The sequence below is a fragment of the Amphiura filiformis genome, chromosome 1 (genome assembly GCF_039555335.1).
Source record: "Amphiura filiformis chromosome 1, Afil_fr2py, whole genome shotgun sequence".
Classification (NCBI taxonomy): domain Eukaryota; kingdom Metazoa; phylum Echinodermata; class Ophiuroidea; order Amphilepidida; family Amphiuridae; genus Amphiura; species Amphiura filiformis.
Genome location: NC_092628.1, coordinates 74,820,817 through 74,846,279, shown reverse-complemented (window position 1 = coordinate 74,846,279; position 25,463 = coordinate 74,820,817). Strand labels below are relative to the sequence as shown.

The 25,463-nt window shown below is 38.2% G+C and overlaps 1 protein-coding gene, 2 long non-coding RNA genes and 1 pseudogene across 3 annotated transcripts; all 4 read left to right on the top strand.

Moving 5' to 3' along the window:
- LOC140163008 (uncharacterized) overlaps positions 1 to 25,463 on the top strand; it is a 301,006-nt pseudogene that overhangs the window by 182,435 nt on the left and 93,108 nt on the right.
- On the top strand, positions 7,569 to 9,285 carry LOC140153259 (uncharacterized). Its single transcript, XR_011859086.1, has 3 exons — positions 7,569 to 7,902; positions 8,432 to 8,597; positions 9,257 to 9,285. It is a non-coding gene; the product is annotated as an uncharacterized lncRNA (long non-coding RNA).
- Positions 9,289 to 11,721, top strand: LOC140168504 (uncharacterized). The gene is made up of 3 exons (XM_072191908.1): positions 9,289 to 9,370; positions 9,837 to 9,946; positions 11,440 to 11,721. Exons 1-3 carry the CDS (start codon positions 9,301 to 9,303, stop codon positions 11,719 to 11,721), a joined length of 462 nt encoding a protein of 153 aa, XP_072048009.1. The 5' UTR covers positions 9,289 to 9,300.
- On the top strand, positions 16,019 to 17,393 carry LOC140153256 (uncharacterized). Its single transcript, XR_011859085.1, has 3 exons — positions 16,019 to 16,052; positions 16,956 to 17,043; positions 17,333 to 17,393. It is a non-coding gene; the product is annotated as an uncharacterized lncRNA (long non-coding RNA).

Here is a 25,463-nt window from a genome sequence, read left to right as displayed (position 1 = left end):
CCTGCATTAGCTGTACATTTCCTGATCTTAAATGTTCACCAGATATTACCCTCGAAATGTTCTGAAATATCAGTTTAAAAACATACTACAATCTTAGAAATATGTCAAAAATGAACTAGTTTTCATCAACTTTGCAACCGTAATTGACAATGTTGTACAATTGATTAGTAGGAATTTTAACAGGTACACTGTGACTGTGGGACAAGTTTAGAACTTTCAAGCTTTCATCAGTGCTAGTAGTAGCTCTGACTTCTTCAGGACAAATCATTGTTTAGACTCCAGATTGTCACTTTCTACTGAGGGCTCTATTATGAGCCAATTTATACTGAAGGCTGCCCCTTAGTGATAGAGCAGATTAAAGTTCTGGTATTCAAGAAAGAAGACACTAATACTATTAGTGTCTTCTCCCAATTCTTTCTTTCTTGAATACCAGAACAAGTAAAGCTTTTCAGCTATTCAGTTAAATAGTTTCCTTAGAAAAGTAAGTATATAAGATTTCATTTTCTTTACCATGTATTTTGTTATGAATGATCAGGAATAGGAAAAGCAGTTGCATATTTTATGACATGACAGAAACCCATGGTATTAATTTATAAAATAATTTTTAAGGAGAATCTTTCTGTTTGTCACTTTTCAGGTAGAGGTGTTGTTGCAACTAAGCAATTCCAAGAAGGTGAATTTCTCCTTCAGTATGCTGGAGAACAGATGGAGTATCCGATACCCATGTAGCTGATACAGTTGTAAATGGAAACTCTACCCATGTAGCTGATACAGATGGAGTATCCGATACCCATGTAGCTGATACAGTTGTAAATGGAAACTCGACCCATGTAGCTGATACAGATGGAGTATCCGATACCCATGTAGCTGATACAGTTGTAAATGGAAACTCGACCCATGTAGCTGATACAGATGGAGTATCCGATACCCATGTAGCTGATACAGTTGTAAATGGTAACTCTACCCATGTAGCTGATACAGATGGAGTATCCGATACCCATGTATCTGAAACAGTTGTAAATGGTAACTCTACCCATGTAGCTGATACAGATGGAGTATCCGATACCCATGTAGCTGAAACAGTTGTAAATGGTAACTCTACCCATGTAGCTGATACAGATGGAGTATCCGATACCCATGTATCTGAAACAGTTGTAAATGGTAACTCTACCCATGTAGCTGATACAGATGGAGTATCCGATACCCATGTATCTGAAACAGTTGTAAATGGTAACTCTACCCATGTAGCTGATACAGATGGAGTATCCGATACCCATGTAGCTGATACAGTTGTAAATGGAAACTCTACCCATGTAGCTGATACAGATGGAGTATCCGATACCCATGTAGCTGATACAGTTGTAAATGGAAACTCTACTCATGTAGCTGATACAGATGGAGTATTCGATACCCATGTAGCTGATACAGTTGTAAATGGTAACTCTACCCATGTATCTGATAGTTAGGTAGTGGTCGACCTGTAATCAGCACTAACTGTGGTGGTGGTCAGCCTGCAGACAACACTGAATGTGTTGAAGTTCAACCTAAGGACAAAACTGAATGTGGTGGTGGTCAGCCTGTGGGCAACCCTAAATGTGGTGATGGTCAGCCTGTGGAAAACACCAGAAGGGGGTGTAACAATGAATGATCTAATAAAACCTAGCAAGTTTGACTTGATCATTCAAGCAGTGGAAGAAGAAGCAGGGCAGATTGATGATGAGGAAGAAATTTGTGATGTGCAAGTTCTGGAACGGCCATCATTTGCAATTAAAGCAGGCTATGATCTGGAACGGCTTGCAAAAATAAAGAAGTGTCAAGCAATTAGAAGTTATGGGATTAAGGCTGGAAGTGACATCTTAGAAAAAGAAGCTATCAAGTTCCTGGACTTATACAATAATGAATGGGGAGACAAAGTATCATCTTCAGCTGCAAATACACTCAACCTTCGCAGAAGTGGAAAAGTGATCCATCTGCCATCAACCAGTGATCTGAAAGCTGTATCGACCTACCTGGTAAAGGAGATCAAGACATGTGTGAGTTGCAAGCCAACTTCTTATTCAGAGTTCTCCAGATTGCAGAAACTGACACTAGTTCGACTAGTCCTCTTCAACAAGAGACGGCCAAGGGAGGTATCCAAGGTTAAAATGAAGGTATTTGAGCAAACATCCAAACCAGACAGAACAGAAGTGACTGAGCTTATGGACTAGATGTCATCAATAGAGAAGAAACTTGCAGAGACGTATGACTTAGTCAAAATTAGTGGGAAGAGAGGAAGGCAAGTGCCACTTATAATACCACCAGAGTGCAAGAAGTCATTACAACTACTACTTCAGGATAGACACCCTGATATTCCACAAAGCAGGGGTAGCGCTAAGTTGCTTTTTGGGGTCCCGGACCCACCAAAATAGAGTTCGGACCCCCTGTTTTGAAATATTTCTGGAAGTTCAGGGGTCCCTGCAGACCCCCAGTTTTTCAATCTAGCACTATTGCAGACATACTATTTATGCTGCATTTGTGCAACTGGGACTCCCCAGACTCTACTCCGGACCCCCTACTTTTTAATTTTCTGCAAGTTCGGGGGTCCCTGCGAACACCAGAGTGTTTAGTTCTAGCGCTACCCCTGCCACAAAGCAATAAGTATGTCTTTGCCAGGAAGACGCGATCTACCTACAAGGAAGCAGGTGCTGTACTTAAACAAATACTTGCTGAACCAGGTCTGAAAGGCCTTGAAGCACCCGAAGACATCAGAGCTACAAAGGTCAGAAAGTACACGGCAACAGTAGCCCAAGTCCTCAGTCTGCAATCACATCACCTTGAGTGGGTAGCAGGGCACTTGCACATCACATGCAGTAGATGGTTCTCAAGAAGCTTCTGCAGGAGGAACTGCACTTTCCCAGATTTCCAACACAGCAGGCAACAATACAGCATCTCAGGTAAAATATTTGTACAAGCTAGAACTTAGGGCAAGTAGTCTGTGTGACTCTGATATGTGTGCATGTGCTGGTACTTGTACAATACCCCACAGTAACTATACAGTTTTATATACCTCATAAAAAGATTCCTGGCATCTGATTGGTTAAAAGCGCAGGCATAATCTAACTAAGTCGAAAGCAAGACAAATTTAATATTCCCGGGCATATTTTTTTGCAATGCCGGGGCATATTACTACTGCAGTGTTATGTTTTTCACGTAAAGCCATCATCACGCATACGTCGCATAGCATTTGTGAAACGGTACTTTCAACCAAAAATATGACTAGAATCTTTAAATTTGGTACATATAAAACAAATATTGACTACTTTTAATTCGAGTCATGGTTAAATTATAGGCCCAAGGTGATCTCAAAACCATACTGTGCCCTCAGTCAATATTTGTATACCATACATTATGCATCCATCATTGTCAGGGTTGTGACTATAGGGCTAGGCTAACTTTAAAGCCAGTTAATTTGGAGGTGAGCATAGTGAGTAAAGGCTTAAGCGGAGCGCAGTGCTTCCAGCAATGGGTGCATGCAAGTAGTAGTTTCATGATGCAAGCAATGTTATGGATGATAGGAATCCCATATTTTGTGTTCAAGGATTTTATAGTAAATAAACAATAATAAAAAGAATTTTGCCAGTTCTGATTTCTAATTTTTTAGTAATAACTTGGCATCTAGTTGAAAAAAGTACTGGTGGCCATTGTCTGAACATTGTCAGAGCTGGTTGGGATTTTTGAGAACTGGCTTGTGCCGACCATCTGGTCACAACCCTGATCATTGTAAATTTTACCAGCATGTAAATGTAGGTGTTGGTTCTATGTGTATCAAGATGGCTTGATGTAAATCCCCAACCCTTTGTATTTACTTATTTTTTAATTACAGGGTTTTCAAGTTGCTGAGATTATGAAGGGGACCCAAAGGGTAAAGATATAATTCAGCAGCTGGAAGGGAGGAACGTGTCTGGACAGGAACTGGTTTCCTTGAGAAAGCTTGTGGTAAAAATCCTTACAAAGCACTTGACAGAGAAAGCTGGAGATCTGTAAGTATCCATAATACTTATCAAGTTGATAGTCAATTTACTCATGATTTGCTTTCCACTAACATCCTACCATGATGGGGTACACAGATTGTAACATTTATATTAGCCAATTGAAACAATTAATTAGCATTAAGACTTTAATGAAAAAAAAAGGTTATATTCAGGGCATAATTATGCTGGTATCATGCATAGCAGTTAAGCTACGCAAAACTGTTGAAGCTGCTATGTAGTAAAAATTGTGCATAGCACTTTTGCTAAGCAAAATGCGCGCACTAAATTATGCCCTGCTACAGAATTTGATAGGCAAAATCTGCTCACTAAATTATGTAGCAATCACATCCCAAAATGCTACACACATTGACAATTTGCTAAACACAATTTCACACGCTTATGGGAATGTGATGCATGTAAACAAATGATAATATCACGAATTTGTCAGAAAGTGCAACAACTTGAAGTAAATCAGATGGGTGTTAAGTGTACACATTAAATGCTATGCTCTGATTAATCAAAATTGGTAGCTTTTCCTCAATTTTGGGATGTGTAATAATTTTTATGACCAAATTATAAACTGCGACCATTGGGAAAAAATAAAATTCAGGAACGTTAAAGTTCTGTTCATACTATGCCGCATTTTGTTGCGGTGCGTTGTATTAGTGCCGATATATTGATTACTTTTTGCTGCAACTCCCGAGTTAAAATGAATTTAACTTTATTGCGATAACGCACTGAAGTGTTTTGCAGTGGAGGTGCAATTACGGTGTAGTATGAACGGACCTTTACCTAAGTAATAAGTAAAAGTGAATTAGGCTGTGCTACATTTTCCTTATTGATGGATAATAGTGAATATATGTGATTTTTCCCAGAGATCGGGACAAAAATGTTGTGCATTTACCGAAGTCTAGACAGTTTTTGTGGCATCAAAATTTTGCTAATGCAAGTAACAGCCCAAATGGCAAAACATCAGCAAAACCCTATAAAAATTTCTGTGCATGAAAATTTTGTAATTCAACACCATGAAATTGGCTAACTATTTATGCACGCGAACAGTTTAGTAATGGAGGGAGGACTGGGATGTATGAAATATGGAGGCTTTGTGATTGAAACTTGAACCACAGAATGGCTTAGTACTAATTAACTTGTATATTTCTTTAGGTACCCCAGAACTCAAGAAAAGGTGGCAATGGCAAAGGCGTTGGTGACAGAATTTCCATGTTTCAAAGATCGTACACCTGGATGTAAAGGCTATGTGAGTACCGGTATTAACCAAATGCAAACATACATTCTTAGTACTATAGGCCATTTGACCCATGGTGTTTATAAACAAAGGCAGGAACTTGAACTTCACAATCTTGTATTGTCATCATGGCAGGCTGGGAAATAAGAAGCGCCAGACCAGGGGCTACTTTGTAAAAAAATAGCCCCTGGTTCACGGGGTTTTACAGGGAACCAGGGGCTATTTTCAATGAACCAGGGGCTAGTCAATGGATGGAAAAAATTGTTGTGTACTTTTTGATACCTCACTCAATCAGGCTTGGAAATAAGAAGCGCCGGACCAGGGGCTACTTGGTAAAAATAGCCCCTGGTTCACAGGGTTTTACAGGGAACCAGGGGCTATTTTTAATGAACCAGGGGCTAAACGGCCCTGGCCCCCACTTTTTCCCAGCCTGCATCATGGATGGCGCTAGTTTCAATAGTACGGCCCTTACAATGCACAGCCATATTGCAGGGCAAGACAGGGAAAATGCTGGGCATTAACATCACAGGTCATCAATTGGTCTATAGCCTATAATTTTACCCTGATAAAGATTCAAAATTCTTGTAGTTTCCCTGTTATAACAAAGCTGGTAATACCATATTAGGTCATATTGATTGGTTGTGGGAGATTTAAACATTCTAAGGCCAAATACAATTGATCCTTAGTTTCCTGTTTCCCTCGCGCGTCCAAAATCAAGAATGGAAAAATATTTAATTATTTTATTTTTATTAAGGTATTTTCACCTTTTAATTGACTTTTTAATTACTTTTATTTGCTAATATCTGACTTTGATCATCTCAACTTTGATTATGAATATAAAACAAGAACATTGTAGAGTCCCCTACTAATATTAATGTCAAAATCAATTATAAAGGTAAAATAATTAAATCCGTAGTCTTAGTCAAAATGACCAAATGGACTGTTGATAATAGTCACGACCACATTTTCAAAATAAAGAAAGTAATAGATAATTAATAATCAATAGATAATTAATAATTAAAAGTCGCCTCGTCCTTTATTTTCAAACTTGAAACAGGAAACTAAGAATTAATTGTGAAGGGCCTAATCAAATTGATGTTCATACTCATAAACTGCGCCATGTCAACCATTATGCGTACATGTAGCAACAAGCTACTTCAACTATCATGAAATAGGAGCATTGTATAGGCTGGTTAACAAGTTAATCCAATTATTTGCAAGTTGACAGTGACCTGGTGTGTGTCCGCATGCGTTATGGTATTTTGCAATGCTCATCCGTTCAGAGTCGGTGCCTTTTAGTCCATCTTTTCGGTGGTCTTTCTCTGGGACTGTTGCTGTGTATTAAGTGAAGGCCACATTTGGTAAATATGTGTGAGAGTTCCTCTTTTAACTTGTTCAATGGTGATTAAAGATTTCCCTTCAGTTTTAGGTTCAGTTTTCCTCTTCTATATACCGGTTTTTGTTAATATTAAACGCACCAGGGCGTGATTTTTTTATTTTTTTCGGTGGAGGGTGTTTACTACAATTTTGGTAGCAAAAAGTTGTTTTGTGGGTGCCAATAAAGGATATGAGTGCTTTGTAGAATTGGGGTGGGGCGCTTATTAGGGTTTTGGTAGCCAAATTTAGAGGGGGTGTTTTTAGGGAGAGGGGTTTAAAGAGGAAATATGATATGCTCCGTACTATACCAAGTATTGTTTTACAAGTGAGGTGACTAACTTTGGAATTAAAAGTGCTCAAACCCATTACAGGAGAGCGTAGAAACAAATTCAAAGTATAGACCTCTGGAAAAGGCAACCGTTACTACTAGTTTCACGACATACCCTCACTTACGATCATTGGGTATACCGATCATCATATATGCTCCATACTATATCTGTAAGATACCTCATACTACATGTGAGAGAATTCATATTTTCCCAATATCTTGTTCAGAGGCCCGGGGGGTGTACTCAGTACAAATGACCATACGGGGACGTGCCGCAAACATGGGTAGCATTTTCGGCCTTCTGACCCCTTTTTCAAAGCCTATTTTGGTATATGAATGGGTCCTTTTTTCAAAATTTTCTCAATTTTTTCGGAAAACAGCCCAATTTTTCCTTAATCTAGCCAAAATTTTCTCAATTTTCCCAAAATTTTGGGAAAATTTGTAAAAACTAAGACAATTTTGGTTAAATTCGGCCGAAAATTTTAACTTTTGGTATATAAATGGGTCCAAATTTCTTGAAAAATTGGTATATTTATGGGTCCTCTTCCAAAATCTCAGCGGCACGTCCCTACCAAAACCAAACTTGAGTACCCCCCCCCCGGTTCAGAGGTTTCCATTTTCTTCTGTGCTCACCCACACCCCTGAATAAAGGAAATTCTGTAATTTTCAATTCTATGATTGGCACTTCAGTAAAACCTGTCACAGAACTTACCAAGAGAAATAAAAAATCTTACAAATTTGCAACTTCTCATATTTTCTTATCTTTGAAGGAGCTGTTCTTTAGCGAGAGCGAAGGCTTTATAGAATGGAGACTAAAAACAATGCGTCAGAGTGCAAAACGAGCAGGAGGTCCTAGCAATACAAGTCAACTCAAAAAAAAAACAAAAAATGACACAGATGACAATGAAACAGAACAGTGCTCAGCAGAGGTACTGGAGCAGGTGGGTGCTATACAGTTTTGTGACAATTTTAGCTCTTCAAAAGATTTAGTGCACCTCTTGTAAATGTAACATAGCATCGTTAATAATTAAAAAGGGGTTGAATTATTCAGCTTCAACATAGTCAATATCATACNTTTGATCACAAACTTGGCTCTTGTGTTGTGATATCTTTTGAAGAAAAACTTCATTTCTTTCATTATTTTCCAGCATATCCAAGTCAGTTTTATAATTATAAACATCAAAAATTTATCATTTAGAGGGACACATTCTTTGATGACATAAGAAGCAAAGCACCAGGTACTAATTTAGATATCAATGTATAGAGGTGACCACAGCTACCCATAGATAGCAGTCATGAGCTTAGTGCTTTGTGTAATTATAACAGATGTAAGGCGTGGCATCACCCACTGTAATGCCCATCCACCTTGGACATCCAGATAAAATACACAGGTGGATAAAAATAAAGTCGTGTGCATTTCTCATGTTGTAAGTTAGGTAATCTTATGTGTGTTTTTTTTTCTTCCACAAGATGGAGTGGCTGAAATACCACCCTCCAACGAGGGAGAATTAGTCCCCAAATTAAAGCGAACTTGAAAGCCACGTTCTTCTACCGCAGATCAAAACTAGTAAAGGAGGCACCTTCTATCACAAACCAACTTGCAGAAATGCCAAGATTCAGAGACAGTCCTGACCTGGTTAGTATTTAAATGGAGATCACGATCTGTCTCATGAATACAAACAAACAGTATCAACATGTGTGTAGGGTTTTTTTTAAAGCTTTTTCCTGCAGGGTTAGAATTCGACTTTATGAATTCAAAATACTGTTTACCTGTTCATAGTCCATCAAGATAGACTCGCGAAATACATTGACTTTCACCAAACCTTGCCTTGAAAAATCAAGGCAAGTGTAATGTGAAACCAGGCCCAAACTCATGATATGACCATCTGGGGATCTGAAAAATCCCAGATGTTAGACTGGGCATGGATTAGGTTTGGAAATTCACCAGTCAGGACCGGCGGGTTTGCAGTAAAATCAGGCCATCTAGATGGACTACATGTTCATGATTCTAAACCTAAACATGTTATGACCGTCATCTGAAGGAGTGCAAACATAAGTTCCCCCCTTCCAAAAAAAAATGTTCCTATGTGACATATACATAGCATGGCTTGATACATTCCATAGGTTCTTATGGTATTATGGTTTAAATTATTGATAAAGAGGTACCAGTTTTCAGGGTACTTCCTGATTTTCAGAGATTTTGCTTTGTTTATTCTTGCCCAAAGTAATTTATCAGCGGACAATATAAGCATGATGTATTTTAAATTAATTCACTTTTCAATTTTCATGTTTCAGATTAACTTTGAGTTTGACATGTTGAACCCGGTTGTGGTTCAAAAATGTTGGTGAAGTGGAACCCTTACTTTAGACCCAAGCTAACACAGTTATCAGAGGAAGCTGCGAGGTTCAGTAAGTAAACATGAAATTTGAACATATGCATTTTAACAGCAAATGTTGTAGAGTTAATAAACTTGCTTAAATATAGATATTTTATAGAGCTTGTTGAGCTCCACAATAATCAGAAATCTGAGCTTGATCAGAGTAGCGGCTCAAAAGTTATGGCAATTTGAGTGTCAAAAATATGACAAAATTGAAGCCTACTCTTCTTATGTATTGTATTGTTGTTGTTGTTTTTTTGACCCCTAGCAAACTTGACAATGTATGCAAAAAATGTAATTAATTTTCACACAATTTTTTTTTAAAAAGTTCATGCAAAAGTACTGTTACATTGGGAATAGTGTTAGGGTGAAAGATAGGTGTGCAGGTATAAGAGCATCATTCCTTATTATTATTATTAATTTATTTCATATTTCGAACTTTAAAGTATTTTGGCTAAAAAATGACTTGAATATTGGTCTAAATCTTGCTGTTACAGATGATCTGGATGTGTTTAAATTTCTCCTGAAGAAACTTCCAACAGTGACCGCCAAAGGGTTTAAGAGCAAAGGATATGATGTGTTTTCATTCATAATGCAACGTAGACAAGTAAGTTACTCTTGAATCTAGATATATGTTCAGACTTATTTCCAATGGGGTCCATTTTGACAAAAGGTTGCAGAGCATGGCGCAGCAAAGAAAAACAATGGAAATAAGTCTTCACATGTTCAAATTTGTGTGGCAGTTTCTCTCTCATGGCAAAATTCTTAACAGCTCTCTTGAAGACCTCTCTCTTTACTTTGAATGCAATTAATTGATTGATATATGTTCCAGTCACAGATGGCATTGTAAACATGGTAAAAGGTGTTAGAAGCAATGCCTTTGACACAAGGAACAATAAAGTCGTGAGCATTAGACTGAGTGCAATGAGAGTGAATCTGGGCAAAACTGGTAAATTGATGTCTCAAATGTAGCACGGTACTGGCATTGTGGAAATGAAATGGACATTATTGAGTCTGAGTTGACAAGCATCACATTGCTGCTGACAGGTAGTAGTAAGTAATCTTGAGATTCAGGGTTCTAGCCACTCAGGAAATCAAAATCCTGAAAAGAAAATGTCGTTTTTGAGAAAGTAAGTTTGTGTAACTGATTTGAGTTTGATTTTTGCCATTTAAGGTGGTACCCCTGGGCCTTATTTTTTTTTTTTTTTTTGCATTTTCTCAAAAGCCAAAGCAACTTTGGACAAAATGTCATATGGATTTGATTAGAAATGTTCCAAGGTTCTCTAAAATTGCAATTAAATTTCAGTACAGACAACTGTTGTGGAGTTGCAGTCAAAATGCGAGAAAATCAATATTTGATCCATAAATCAATAACTACTTGTCTTGAGTTACTAATTTTCCAGTGCAGAGATCGGATTCCTTGCCGTTGCCCTATAATATACATATCTTACTTGTCATCAAGGTGCTATAAATTTTGAGAAAATGCATAAATAGTCACAAAATTGGTCAGGGGTGTTGTACCCCCTTAACAAAGTACTCCTTTGCTTGTAAGTTTTGATTGCAGTAACTGAATTTTACCAAATAAGGAGCTGCTGACTGGACTCATTATCTTAACCCTGACATGTTGCTGTTTTTCTTGCAATAAGGCCCCCCCAAAAAAAAAAAAAAAAGATATGTCTCAGCTTCCGTGGGTCCAAAACCCTAAGTGCTATGCAATTTTGTAAGTATTTATTTTAGTCCAAAAGGCTATGCACTTTATGGAAATTCTTTTATATTGTAGAATTAGGCCTCTTTTTATTCTGGCTGCTTCAAGCAGCCAACTTTCACAATATTTTTTCTTAATGATTTTAAAAACTCATAAACCTAAAAAAGAAATGCTGAATTTTTTAATTTGGCGGGAGGCTGAGACAATTAATTTTTGGCCTAAGCCACAAAAGTATGTTAAGTTTAATGGGACAATGTCACAGAAAATTGGGGGAACTTGTCTCTTCAAGTGAAATAAAGAGAACCTTGATAACATGATGATATCAAACCGACCATGGCGGTCAGATTGTTACTTGTTTTCAAGCCCTAATGTAAGTATTTATCTTATCTTTTCAGACTGGGACAGATGTTGAAGCCTTTGCAAAAACCAAAGATGTGATCTATGCACAGCCCTTCATTCTCGCACTGGGTGATGAAAATGGCAACCCAACTGAATATTTCATTATTGTAGACAACACATCAATTCCAGGAGGGACAAATGCTGTAGAGGCATTTGATCGCCTGTACAAAGTACATTACGTGTTCAACGTGCACTTTGCAAAACCAGTTCTCACATTCTTCAATTTTTTTGACGGGCTGGTTTACGGAGTAAGCAAGAACATTAGGCCCTCACGGTAAGGGAGCTCTACTCCCAGATGATGCAAGAGCCTCAACAAAAAAGAAGCTTAGATCTGGTTTTGTGGTTGTTTGACATGGGATGATGTACTTGTTATGATTCTACGAGGTATCTTGATTGTGGCTTCTTCTGTATCAAATCAACCGATGGTTTACGGGTCACTTCTCAGATTTGGCTGAAATTCATTTCTATAAAATTCATACATGAGTATTTGGCTAAACCTCACCCTGGGAACCAATTTACAGCTTTGTATAGGTTGTTCATAAGATACTGTTCAGATCATTTGATAAATTATGCAATGACACAAATCGTGCATGCTGAAAGTTGGAGAGTACCCAAAATTTGAGGAACCGACCTAAGATTTGGAATGTTATACTTTGCATGTGTGCATTACATCCATAAACAAATGTATGAATCAATTGCAGCCAAATCTGAGAGGTAACCTGTTTTGGTCGATTTGACACAGAATTCAATAGATAGATAGAATTGATAGACAAGGCGGTTCTCGAACCACGAGTCTCGCCTGCTTTCGTGACCGCCTGCTTTTGCAATTACTTTTGGTAGAGGTAAATGAATTTGGCGGTTATCGGCTGGGCATGATTATCTGGCTGATGGTGACTGTACCCACCAAGAGTCATGCTCATGCAACAGTTTTTACTAATTTGACTTCAGATTACCCTGGTGGACTCGAAATGACCTTCCCAAAATTTGGCTTTAAATGTTGACTGTACCCACCAAGTGTCATGCCCATATGACAGTATTTACTCATTTGACCTCAGATGACCCCTGGTGACCCAGAAATGACCTTCCAAAAATTTGGCTTTAAATGTTGACTGTACCCACCAAGTTTCATGCCCATATGACAGGTTTTACTAATTTGACCTCAGATGACCCCTGGTGACCTCGAAATGACCTTCCAAAAATTTGGCTTTAAATGTTGACTGTACCCCCCAAGTTTCATGCCCATCCGACAGTTTTTACTAATTTGACCTCAGATGACCCCTGGTGACCTCAAAATGACCTTCCAAAAATTTGGCTTTAAATGTTGACTGCACCCACCAAATTTCATGCCCATATGTGTACATCCATATCAAAACGATGCACTTGTCGGCTGCTACATGTGTCTCATTTCACATAATAGATAGGAGTGGATGCCGGACTCATCTCCGAAGTGGGGGTCACTTCAAATCATCCCAAGTCACATGGTTTAGGAATACAGAGAACATTCCTTATACAATTTGACTTGGGGATGATTTGAAGTGACCTACACTTGAAATGAGTCTGGTATTTGTTCCTGGCTATTTTGTGAAATGAGACACATGTAGCGGCCGATAAGTCATCATCGCTTTTGATATGGATGTACACATATGATTTTACTAATTTGACCTCAGATGACCCTGGTGGCCCCGAAATGACCTTCCAAAAATTTGGCTTTAAATGTTGACTGTACCCACCAAGTTTCATGCCCATCCGACAGTTTTTACTAATTTGACCTCAGATGACCCCTGGTGACCTCGAAATGACCTTCCAAAAATTTGGCTTTAAATGTTGACTGTACCCACCAAGTTTCATGCCCATACGACAGTTTTTACTAATTTGACCTCAGATGACCCCTGGTGACCTTGAAATGACCTTCCACAAATTTGGCTTTAAATGTTGACTGCACCCACCAAGTTTCATGCCCATACGACAGTTTTTACTAATTTGACCTCAGATGACCCCTAGATGACCTCAGTGACCTTGACCCACTAACCAATACAAACCGGTTCTGTCTCGGGTCAAGATGCACCCACCCACCAAGTTTGAGGAACGTGCAACCCCTAGTCTCCAAGAAAATAGGCGGAAGGCAAACTTTAACCAAAACTTTAACCAAATTTGTCACATCCACACACACACACCCCTACACACATACGGAAAAGTGATTATATAGTCTCCTGCCTTATCAGGCGAGACAAAAATGACATCTCTACAGAGTTCTTCATTGTGGATAGCACATGATGTACATCTATCCCCGGTTGAAAGACTGCCGAGGCATTTTGTGCAAAGTTTACTATGTGTTTTGTATTGTACTGCCTTCCCATGAAAGGGAAGTATGGGACAATTTTCCCATTTTTTGAGTGAGGTCAAAATTACATGAGAATTCTCCATATTATTGAAAATTTCTTATTGAAAATAATGTTAAGTATTTGCCAAAATTGTTCAGAGGTCAGCCACGCAGTGTGGCGACCGAGAGCGTACATTACGCAACGCTGGCTCACACACGGTTTCTTTTATCATGGACGCCACAACCAATCAGCTCGAATGTTTTTCACTTCCTGGTTTACAGACTTAACGCGAGATCGCTGGCTCAAATCTCTGAACAACTTGGCAAATACTGTAGATTTTGAAATGCATGTACCACAATTTAGTACCTTGCAAGGAAAAAATGTGATCAATGTTTGGAATTTTAAGCCTGAAAATGTTTTCAAGCAAGTAGCATGGTTTTTGGAATATTTGTTAGTTATTTGAAGATCTTTCATGAGTCTTGTAATGCCTTGGCTCTCAAATGGTGGTTTTAGGTTCATTGCAGCTGCAAATACACATTAGCTACTACCGTTGCAGAGGCACCCAACACACTAGATTAAAAAAATAAGTACTCTGTAGTTTTTCTGAAAGTGGTAGATTGCAAACAGTTACAAGTTCAATTCACTTTATGCAATGCCACTTGGGGATGAACCCAAAGCAGTGTTGCAGTGATGAGGGCAGAAGCTACAGACAACCTGAAAATCATATGACTAGATTGAATTTTTTGAGAGGTAGGTGCAATTTGAGGGTCCTCAATTCAACTTCTAAATAATACACTGGTGTTTTTCTATTCTTATAATTAATTTTTTAATTGTTCCGTGGTCGGAGCTGTGCGTGTCAGCGTACAGTGTAAACACACAGGTGATAAACAATCACGCTGATTGGCTGATCAACGGTCTTGACAACAAGACGGTTTACCCATTGGTCATCAGCGTGTAAAGGGAGGAGACCGCACCACTTTTACGCGATCGCCCGATCACCAGCGCGTACCTCGACCATGGAACAATTAAAAAATTAATTATAGAAGTTAAGCTGATGACTAATGAATCTCCACTTGTGTGAACTTTTTATGATTGTTGAATATATGGTTTTTATGTAATAAATAACCCTAATAATATAAACTTAGATTCAGATGATGTCCAGGGTTTTGTCGAATTTTGATAGTGTCTCAAATCCATTTGAAGGATTTAAAACTATAGATCCTCAAAACAAATACTTTCGTAAGAACTGTAACTTCATTCCTCCTGAAACATTATCACTGCCAGATATGTGATAGATAAGGTATTGTCACACTGGGATAAGTGTGTGCGGACTGTTGATAGATGCAAGAATTATAGTGTATTATGGGGAAATGTAAGAAATTGTGAGCAGACAGAAATTGTGAGCAGACAATGTCCTGTAAGCTATTTCATTAAGGGGAAGCTCCACCCAAACCAAAATTTTGCGTGTTTTGTGCACTATTATAAAATTATCAACACTTTTTTTTTTTTGATATATCCTGCAGAAGCAAATTGTCTGAGAAACTCAAAAATGGCATTTAAATTTCAGTAGACCACCCGGTTGTTGAGTTATCATCAATAAAGCAAGAAACCCTTGGCCTACTAAAATTTAAATGCCATTTTTGACAATATTCAGACAATTTGCTCCAGGATGCATTTGAAAATTTTGAGATAGGCACAAAACATGCTAAATTTTGTTTTTTTTTGGGGGGAGGGGCCTACCCCCTTAAAATATGTATTGGTGTTATACAATTCTGATGATGGTATACTATGGTTTGCTATGAATTTGTATATATTGATTGTGTATTGATTATTGTATTGTTAACCAGTGCCATCAGCTCCGCTGTTTGCGTTTTTTTATATACCATTTAATAAACAATAAGTAAATACATTGGATTTGGTAAAATAAAATTGCCTGCAATTTGAAATAATTGATTTGTTGGTGTCATTTTAATTGATTTGTTAGTGTCATTTTTAGTTTTGAGTAGTTTGTAAATAAAACCACTCTTTAGAAAGAGTGGATGATTCCACTCTTAAACGAGTGAATAAGTTCCACTCTTTCCAAGAGAGTGGTAACGTTATCACTCTTTGCAAAGAGTGGTGTTTCACTCTTTTCGAGTGAATTGGAGACCACTCTTTTTTTCACTCTAAAATGTGTTGTCCTGCATTTAACTCCTTGAAAGAGTGGAATTTCACTCCTTTTTGAGTGGATTTTCACTCTTTTACATTTAGAGAGTAGTAGGCCACATGATGAAAAAGTTTGGTGACTAGTAAGTATTTTCCTCTTAAAGTTTTTCCACTTAGACCTAGTCCGACGTATAGGACTCCATCACTTTTGTCACAAAACCTGAACTTGAATCTATGTCTGTAGTAAGTACAATACAACAGATCCTGATCAAATAAACCATGATAAATTCCATTACTTTCTCAAATTGAAAGTGATCTGGGTTGTATGTGTATGGTCAGGAACTGTGGTAGTAGTAAAACACATGACAAAAGAGATGAAGTCCTAAACTTTGGACTACCTAACCTAGACCAGTCAGTGATGTCAGTGCATCATGTCTGCTGTTGGCATGTGTACCTTTGCGAAATCTAAAATGGATTTGAGGAAGGCTGTCAAAATCTCACCCCCTGCAAACTGATACGTGTAAGTTGTTAAAAATGCTATTTAAATTTTGCTCAAACTTCCTTGACCTAGGTTGTCTTTAGATACTATGCATTTTAATGTACAATACCGCTAGTGAAAGTGCAGGATGGTAAACAGGACATTGTACTTGTAAACTATCTGTAATTTTTTCCTGGGGGGAAGTCAACTGAGACAAGTATGATGTTGTACACAATACACATGTGTGACCAAAATGTGAGTGAAAAGGGGTGTTTTTTCAGCACTAGGAGAGTTATGTGAGTGACACGTTTAGGGTATCAAAAAGACTGATTTTTAGGAAAAAGGGGGTACTTTTCACCAGGATTCCACAAAATTGTACCTCTGTGGGTGAAATTTAAACTTTTTAGGGGGTAAAATTTGGAAAAAGAGTGCACTTAAAACTTAATTAGGGTGTAATTTTGAGTAAAGAGGAACTCGTTTAGGGGGTGTTTTAAATCTTTTTTGGTCAGGCATGTGTACAACACTCATACTTGTCCCCCCCCCCCTTTTTCTTTCATTTTCTTTCCAGTCCATCAGCTACTGTGAAAGAGTCCCTGGCTAGGGAATTTGTTGAGGAATTCCCATTCCTGAAGGATCCAGAGGGCATAACAGGATATGTAAGTTTCAGCCAGTTTCTACATAGCATCATTTGACATAAAACGTTTAAAAGACGTCACAAAGGCCACAACGATGACGAGCCGGCCGCTGCTGATCAGCGCCATCACAATGAATAAATATATATTAATGGGCCTTCAAATCAAAGTTAACCATTATACTATTGATTGGTGCCTGTTTCCCTAATTACTGAAACTGTGATGGTATTTCAAGCTAGCTTGATGAAATCTGGTATATTTTTATTCACAAATATTCATAACATATAATTTATTGCTTAATTACTAAAAACAGGAGGCATGGTATATCAAAGGCGAGAAACACAGGCCAGCAAGTGGCTACTTTGAGGCACGACGAAATATAATCAAAATATAAGTTATTAAGCTGACCCCTTTTTTTCACCATTCCAGTGGTGTTTACAAGCAGTAAAAATGGTTTCATAGTATCTCTAGGTCTGCCACGTACTGACAATATGCAAATGAACGCAATGATGGAGATTACTGAACGCTGTTAAAGTCTAGTCTCCCATTCATATCAGATAATATTATGTTCTGTGATCAAACCAATTTCTTGAGGAATGGTGTACTCCAAACTCAATTCATGGACACTGATGGTTATCATCTAAGCACAGACGGTACCTCTGTATTTGCTAGTAACTTAAGATGTAAGGTAGAGTGGATGTTAAATCTCCGTTCCAGCAGGAGAGTTATAATCGTTTGCTTGAGTAACTTCAATTCGGTAATTCAATGGATTCATGTCTAATAAGATTATCATGCATTCTTTCTCAAATTCTTCAATAAAAATTGCTTCCTGGAACATTGATGGTATGTTTTCTCGGATTGCAAATACTTGTGTTTCTAAATTGGATTATGATATTGTTCGTTCCCGTGTTTATGTGAAACTCACTGTGATACATCTGATTTAATTGATCTTGATAATTTTCATGTCGAACAAAATTCTAGGCCAAAATCTTTAAATGCTCCACATGCATTTGGTGAATTAGCAGTTGGTGTCAAGTTAAACTTGATTAAGGGTGTTAAATTTTCCAAACCCTCCCACTCTGAATTCATGTGGTTTAAATTATGTAAAAAATATTTTGGTCTCCTCAATGATTTATATATTTGCAATGTATTATGTTAGCCCTGCTAACTCTAGTTATAGTTTCCATAGGGAGGATATTTTCTCTTTAATTGAAGACATTGCTAACTTTTCACAACAGGGTAGTTGTATTTTATTAGGTGATTTTAATGTAAGAACCAATTTAGATCCAGATTTTGTGGTTAATGATGCTAGTAAATATCTCAGTGTTTCTTCTACTTACACCATTGATACACCTATTCAGAGAAGAAATAAGGATCCTAAATATGTTTTCCATAAATAGCCAAGGAAAACTATGCCAATTTGCCACAAATCATCCACAAAGCTTGTGAAAGTATGGTGTTAATAAGGAAAAACAGTCTTTGTTCAGCCATCATCATCAGCAAATGATCCAACTCTGTCTGCAGCAGATAGCTCCACAAACATGGCTCTGGTGCAATACAATTATAATTGATCATATAATTACAAGTACACCATAATTGTAATGTAATTGTAGTTTTGCCTATATTGTGTGTTCTGTATTCTGAAGCTTTAAGCTTTAATGAATTTTGTGAAAAGAAAAATGTCAGTAAATTCACCGATTCGTAGGATCCGCCGATCGGTGAACACACCAATATGTCTGTACTGCTGCGCAATGCACTGGCAAATCAGTAATGTTAGCCTTTAAATGCAATAGGCACATTCTCCGATAAAGTGTCCAAAAAGCCAAATCTGTGTCGCCCATAGTTACAAGTCGTATTCAGACTTGTTTCGTCAAAAAGAAATGACTTTTATTAATATAACTGATACTTAGGAGTTGCTTTCTAAAGTGTGTGGGGCTAGAGGTTGTAACATGCCTAGAAAGTATAAAACAATAAAGCTGATTATACATATCCATTGTTTTCCTCCATGTCGCCAGCCAAGGTGCGTTCCGTATAATGTGTCCCTGTTCGCTATACATGCGCGTATAATAATGGATTATAGGTACTTTTCATTAACGGGTATCATGCCCTAATTATAAAGTATAAAACATCACAACGCAGGTTATTAAATTTTTCCAACAGGGCTTTGAGACTATGTCGCCAATATTGTTCACAGATACGTTACCATATTTCTAATGGATAGCAATCTGTCAAAATAACTAGCTATATGAATGTTTTCATATGTGATGGATCAAGCAGGCTCCATAGTTATATTATATATGTGGTACATAACACAATGGTTTCATAGTAAAACAAATCAGGTCTATTAATGGCAAAAAATCCTGACGTTACGTTCATGTCGTCACAGATACGTTACCTAAATTCTACTCCCCTCGGAAAAAACGCTGTGATAAATGAAGCCAAATACCATACCAGACTTTAGTACATTGGGTGATGACTGATCAAGTATGAGTATTAAGTCGGTAAGTTTTACACTTGCACGATTAAGACAAAAGTGTGAAAGGGCTTCACAGATACGTTACCACTGATACGTTACCGCCAATGCGCATACAAGTAATATTGCTCAAAAATGAAGTATTGTTGAAAAATCACCCATGCATTGTTTTGTGCTCTGAAACTATTAAAGTTTACGATTCTGAATGATTTTCATGAATTCTTCGTGGTTGGAATTTTGCAATTACCGAGACCAAAGTTGGACGCTTTATCGGAGAATGAGCCAATAAGCCAAGTTCCTCTTGGGTAAGGGTTGCCTACCATCAACTTCATTGACAAGCTTATTCCCTGTCTCACACCCGGCACCCCCTTAACGAGATGATAATCTCACTGATGTTTAATTCTTCTTTACCCTCAACAGATAATGAAGCCAAGCGAGATGGTCTGTTATTCCTAGATGAGGTCTCCATTAAAGAAATCATCCAGCCTGTGGGACCAAGCTTAATTTTTCATGAACAAATTGAAAGAGCTACTTAATATACAATTGTCAATGTATACACCTGTGTTAAATATGGCGTATGTTTGCCTAAAATTTAGCAAGTTCGTACCTGGTGATGATAAAGAATTTCTTTGGCAACTACAACATGTGCACGATTTCATTAAGGGTCACATTTTTACTCATAGTACTATGATATGCATGCAGGAGGGATGCCAAAGAACATATTCCGGAAGAACAGAGCAGTTTAGACGGCATTTAGCAACTACTAGCCCTGTTAGACCACATGGATCTAGTTCATGACACGGGAGATGGAAGGTTTCTTGTGCCAGAAAGCTACCACAACATGGTGAGGAAGTAACATGAGATGCACGCGATGCATATGATATGAAAGGAATAAGCATAGAATGTGCAGAAGAGGTCGATATCTTCATGTGTAGAAGATTCTAGACCGATATCTTCAATCCTAATGTATTTCCATGCGTACAGAAGAAGATTTTAGACCGACATCTTCAATCCTAATTTATACAAAAGAAGATTCTAGACCGACATCTTCAAACGTGTTTCCATGCGTACTGAAGAAGATTCTAGAGCGACATCTTCAATCCTAATGTGTTTCCATGGGTACTGAAGAAGATTCTAGACCGACATATTTAATCCTAATGTTTTTTCTTGTGTACAGAAGAAGATTCTAGACCAACATAAAGAAGCCACTGTAGTTTCTCATACTGCAGTAAAAAGCTCACTTGGTGCTGCAGACATTTTCGTTCAGCTTGCAAAGTACCGTGATTCTAGACCAACATGAAGAAGCCACTGTAGTTTCTCATACTGCAGTAAAAAGCTAACTTGGTGCTGTAGACATTTTCGTTCAGCTTGCAAAGTACCGTGATTCTAGACCAACATAAAGAGGCCACTGTAGTTTCTCATACTGCTGTAAAAAGCTCACTTGGTGCTGTAGACATTTTTGTTCAACTTGCAAAGTACCGTGATTCTAGACCAACATAAAGAAGCCACTGTAGTTTCTCATACTGCAGTAAAAAGCTCACTTGGTGCTGTAGACATTTTTGTTCAACTTGCAAAGTACCGTGATTCTAGACCAACATAAAGAAGCCACTGTAGTTTCTCATACTGCTGTAAAAAGCTCACTTGGTGCTGTAGAAATTTTTGTTCAACTTGCAAAGTACCGTGATTCTAGACCAACATAAAGAAGCCACTGTAGTTTCTCATACTGCTGTAAAAAGCTCACTTGGTGCTGTAGACATTTTCGTTCAGCTTGCAAAGTACCGTGATTCTAGACCAACATAAAGAAGCCACTGTAGTTTCTCATACTGCAGTAAAAAGCTCACTTGGTGCTGTAGACATTTTCGTTCAGCTTGCAAAGTACAGTGATTCTAGACCAACATAAAGAAGCCACTGTAGTTTCTCACACTGCTGTAAAAAGCTCACTTGGTGCTGTAGACATTTTCGTTCAGCTTGCAAAGTACCGTGATTCTAGACCAACATAAAGAGGCCACTGTAGTTTCTCATACTGCTGTAAAAAGCTCACTTGGTGCTGTAGACATTTTCGCTCAACTTGCAAAGTACCGTGATTCTAGACCAACATAAAGAAGCCACTGTAGTTTCTCATACTGCAGTAAAAAGCTAACTTGGTGCTGTAGACATTTTCGTTCAACTTGCAAAGTACTGTGATTCTAGACCAACATAAAGAAGCCACTGTAGTTTCTCATACTGCAGTAAAAAGCTCACTTGGTGCTGTAGACATTTTTGTTCAACTTGCAAAGTACCGTGATTCTAGACCAACATAAAGAAGCCACTGTAGTTTCTCATACTGCTGTAAAAAGCTCACTTGGTGCTGTAGAAATTTTCGCTTCAACTTGCAAAGTACCGTGATTCTAGATCAACATAAAGAAGCCACTGTAGTTTCTCATACTGCTGTAAAAAGCTCACTTGGTGCTGTAGACATTTTCGTTCAGCTTGCAAAGTACAGTGATTCTAGACCAACATAAAGAGGCCACTGTAGTTTCTCATACTGCTGTAAAAAGCTCACTTGGTGCTGTAGACATTTTCGCTCAACTTGCAAAGTACCGTGATTCTAGACCAACATAAAGAAGCCACTGTAGTTTCTCATACTGCTGTAAAAAGCTCACTTGGTGATGTAGACATTTTCGTTCAGCTTGCAAAGTACCGTGATTCTAGACCAACATAAAGAGGCCACTGTAGTTTCTCATACTGCTGTAAAAAGCTCACTTGGTGCTGTAGACATTTTCGTTCAACTTGCAAAGTACCGTGATTCTAGACCAACATAAAGAAGCCACTGTAGTTTCTCATACTGCAGTAAAAAGCTAACTTGGTGCTGTAGACATTTTCGTTCAACTTGCAAAGTACTGTGGTTCTAGACCAACATAAAGAAGCCACTGTAGTTTCTCATACTGCAGTAAAAAGCTCACTTGGTGCTGTAGACATTTTTGTTCAACTTGCAAAGTACCGTGATTCTAGACCAACATAAAGAAGCCACTGTAGTTTCTCATACTGCTGTAAAAAGCTCACTTGGTGCTGTAGAAATTTTCGTTCAACTTGCAAAGTACCGTGATTCTAGATCAACATAAAGAAGCCACTGTAGTTTCTCATACTGCTGTAAAAAGCTCACTTGGTGCTGTAGACATTTTCGTTCAGCTTGCAAAGTACAGTGATTCTAGACCAACATAAAGAAGCCACTGTAGTTTCTCACACTGCTGTAAAAAGCTCACTTGGTGCTGTAGACATTTTCGTTCAGCTTGCAAAGTACCGTGATTCTAGACCAACATAAAGAGGCCACTGTAGTTTCTCATACTGCTGTAAAAAGCTCACTTGGTGCTGTAGACATTTTCGTTCAACTTGCAAAGTACCGTGATTCTAGACCAACATAAAGAAGCCACTGTAGTTTCTCATACTGCAGTAAAAAGCTAACTTGGTGCTGTAGACATTTTCGTTCAACTTGCAAAGTACTGTGATTCTAGACCAACATAAAGAAGCCACTGTAGTTTCTCATACTGCAGTAAAAAGCTCACTTGGTGCTGTAGACATTTTTGTTCAACTTGCAAAGTACCGTGATTCTAGACCAACATAAAGAAGCCACTGTAGTTTCTCATACTGCTGTAAAAAGCTCACTTGGTGCTGTAGAAATTTTCGTTCAACTTGCAAAGTACCGTGATTCTAGACCAACATAAAGAAGCCACTGTAGTTTCTCATACTGCTGTAAAAAGCTCACTTGGTGCTGTAGACATTTTCGTTCAGCTTGCAAAGTACCGTGATTCTAGACCAACATAAAGAAGCCACTGTAGTTTCTCATACTGCAGTAAAAAGCTCACTTGGTGCTGTAGACATTTTCGTTCAGCTTGCAAAGTACAGTGATTCTAGACCAACATAAAGAAGCCACTGTAGTTTCTCATACTGCAGTAAAAAGCTCACTTGGTGCTGCAGACATTTTCGTTCAGCTTGCAAAGTACCGTGATTCTAGACCAACATAATAAAGAAGCCACTGTAGTTTCTCATACTGCAGTAAAATGCTCACTTGGTGCTGTAGACATTTTCGTTCAGCTTGCAAAGTACCGTGATTCTAGACCAACATAAAGAAGCCACTGTAGTTTCTCATACTGCAGTAAAAAGCTCACTTGGTGCTGTAGACATGTTCATTCAGTTTGCAAAGTACCGTGATTCTAGACCAACATAAAGAAGCCACTGTAGTTTCTCATACTGCAGTAAAATGCTCACTTGGTGCTGTAGACATTTTCGTTCAGCTTGCAAAGTACCGTGATTCTAGACCAACATAAAGAAGCCACTGCAGTTTCTCATACTGCAGTAAAAAGCTCACTTGGTGATGTAGAAATTTTCGTTCAACTTGCAAAGTACCGTGATTCTAGACCAACATAAAGAAGCCACTGTAGTTTCTCATACTGCAGTAAAAAGCTCACTTGGTGCTGTAGACATTTTCGTTCAGCTTGCAAAGTACTGTGATTCTAGACCAACATAATAAAGAAGCCACTGTAGTTTCTCATACTGCAGTAAAAAGCTTACTTGGTGCTGTAGACATTTTCGTTCAGCTTGCAAAGTACCGTGATTCTAGACCAACATGAAGAAGCCACTGTAGTTTCTCATACTGCAGTAAAAAGCTCACTTGGTGCTGTAGACATTTTCGTTCAGCTTGCAAAGTACCGTGATTCTAGACCAACATAATAAAGATGCCACTGTAGTTTCTCATACTGCTGTAAAAAGCTCACTTGGTGCTGTAGACATTTTTGTTCAGCTTGCAAAGTACCGTGATTCTAGACCAACATAATAAAGAAGCCACTGTAGTTTCTCATACTGCAGTAAAAAGCTCACTTGGTGCTGTGTAGACATTTTCGTTCAGCTTGCAAAGTACCGTGATTCTAGACCAACATAATAAAGAAGCCACTGTAGTTTCTCATACTGCAGTAAAAAGCTCACTTGGTGCTGTGTAGACATTTTCGTTCAGCTTGCAAAGTACCGTGATTCTAGACCAACATAACGAAGCCACTGTAGTTTCTCATACTGCAGTAAAAAGCTCACTTGGTGCTGTGTAGACATTTTCGTTCAGCTTGCAAAGTACCGTGATTCTAGACCAACATAAAGAAGCCACTGTAGTTTCTCATACTGCAGTAAAAAGCTCACTTGGTGCTGTAGACATTTTTGTTCAGCTTGCAAAGTACCGTGATTCTAGACCAACATAAAGAAGCCACTGTAGTTTCTCATACTGCTGTAAAAAGCTCACTTGGTGCTGTGTAGACATTATCGTTCAACTTGCAAAGTACCGTGATTCTAGACCAACATAAAGAAGCCACTGTAGTTTCTCATACTGCAGTAAAAAGCTCACTTGGTGCTGTAGACATTTTTGTTCAGCTTGCAAAGTACCGTGATTCTAGACCAACATAAAGAAGCCACTGTAGTTTCTTATACTGCAGTAAAATGCTCACTTGGTGCTGTAGACATTTTCGTTCAGCTTGCAAAGTACCGTGATTCTAGACCAACATAAAGAAGCCACTGTAGTTTCTCATACTGCAGTAAAAAGCTCACTTGGTGCTGTAGACATTTTCGTTCAGCTTGCAAAGTACCGTGATTCTAGACCAACATAAAGAAGCCACTGTAGTTTCTCATACTGCAGTAAAAAGCTCACTTGGTGCTGTGTAGACATTTTCGTTCAGCTTGCAAAGTACCGTGATTCTAGACCAACATAAAGAAGCCACTGTAGTTTCTCATACTGCAGTAAAAAGCTCACTTGGTGCTGTAGACATTTTCGTTCAGCTTGCAAAGTACCGTGATTCTAGACCAACATAAAGAAGCCACTGTAGTTTCTCATACTGCAGTAAAAAGCTCACTTGGTGCTGTGTAGACATTTTCTTTCAGCTTGCAAAGTACCGTGATTCTAGACCAACATAAAGAAGCCACTGTAGTTTCTCATACTGCAGTAAAAAGCTCACTT

Excerpts from the sequence above, each read along its gene's own strand:
- LOC140168504 (XM_072191908.1), top strand. The coding sequence starts at position 9,301 with ATGTTGGTGAAGTGGAACCCTTACTTTAGACCCAAGCTAACACAGTTA. Across the intron at positions 9,371-9,836 it reads AGAGGAAGCTGCGAGGTTCA|ATGATCTGGATGTGTTTAAA; the intron begins GTAAGTAAACAT and ends TTGCTGTTACAG. Across the intron at positions 9,947-11,439 it reads TCATAATGCAACGTAGACAA|ACTGGGACAGATGTTGAAGC; the intron begins GTAAGTTACTCT and ends TTATCTTTTCAG.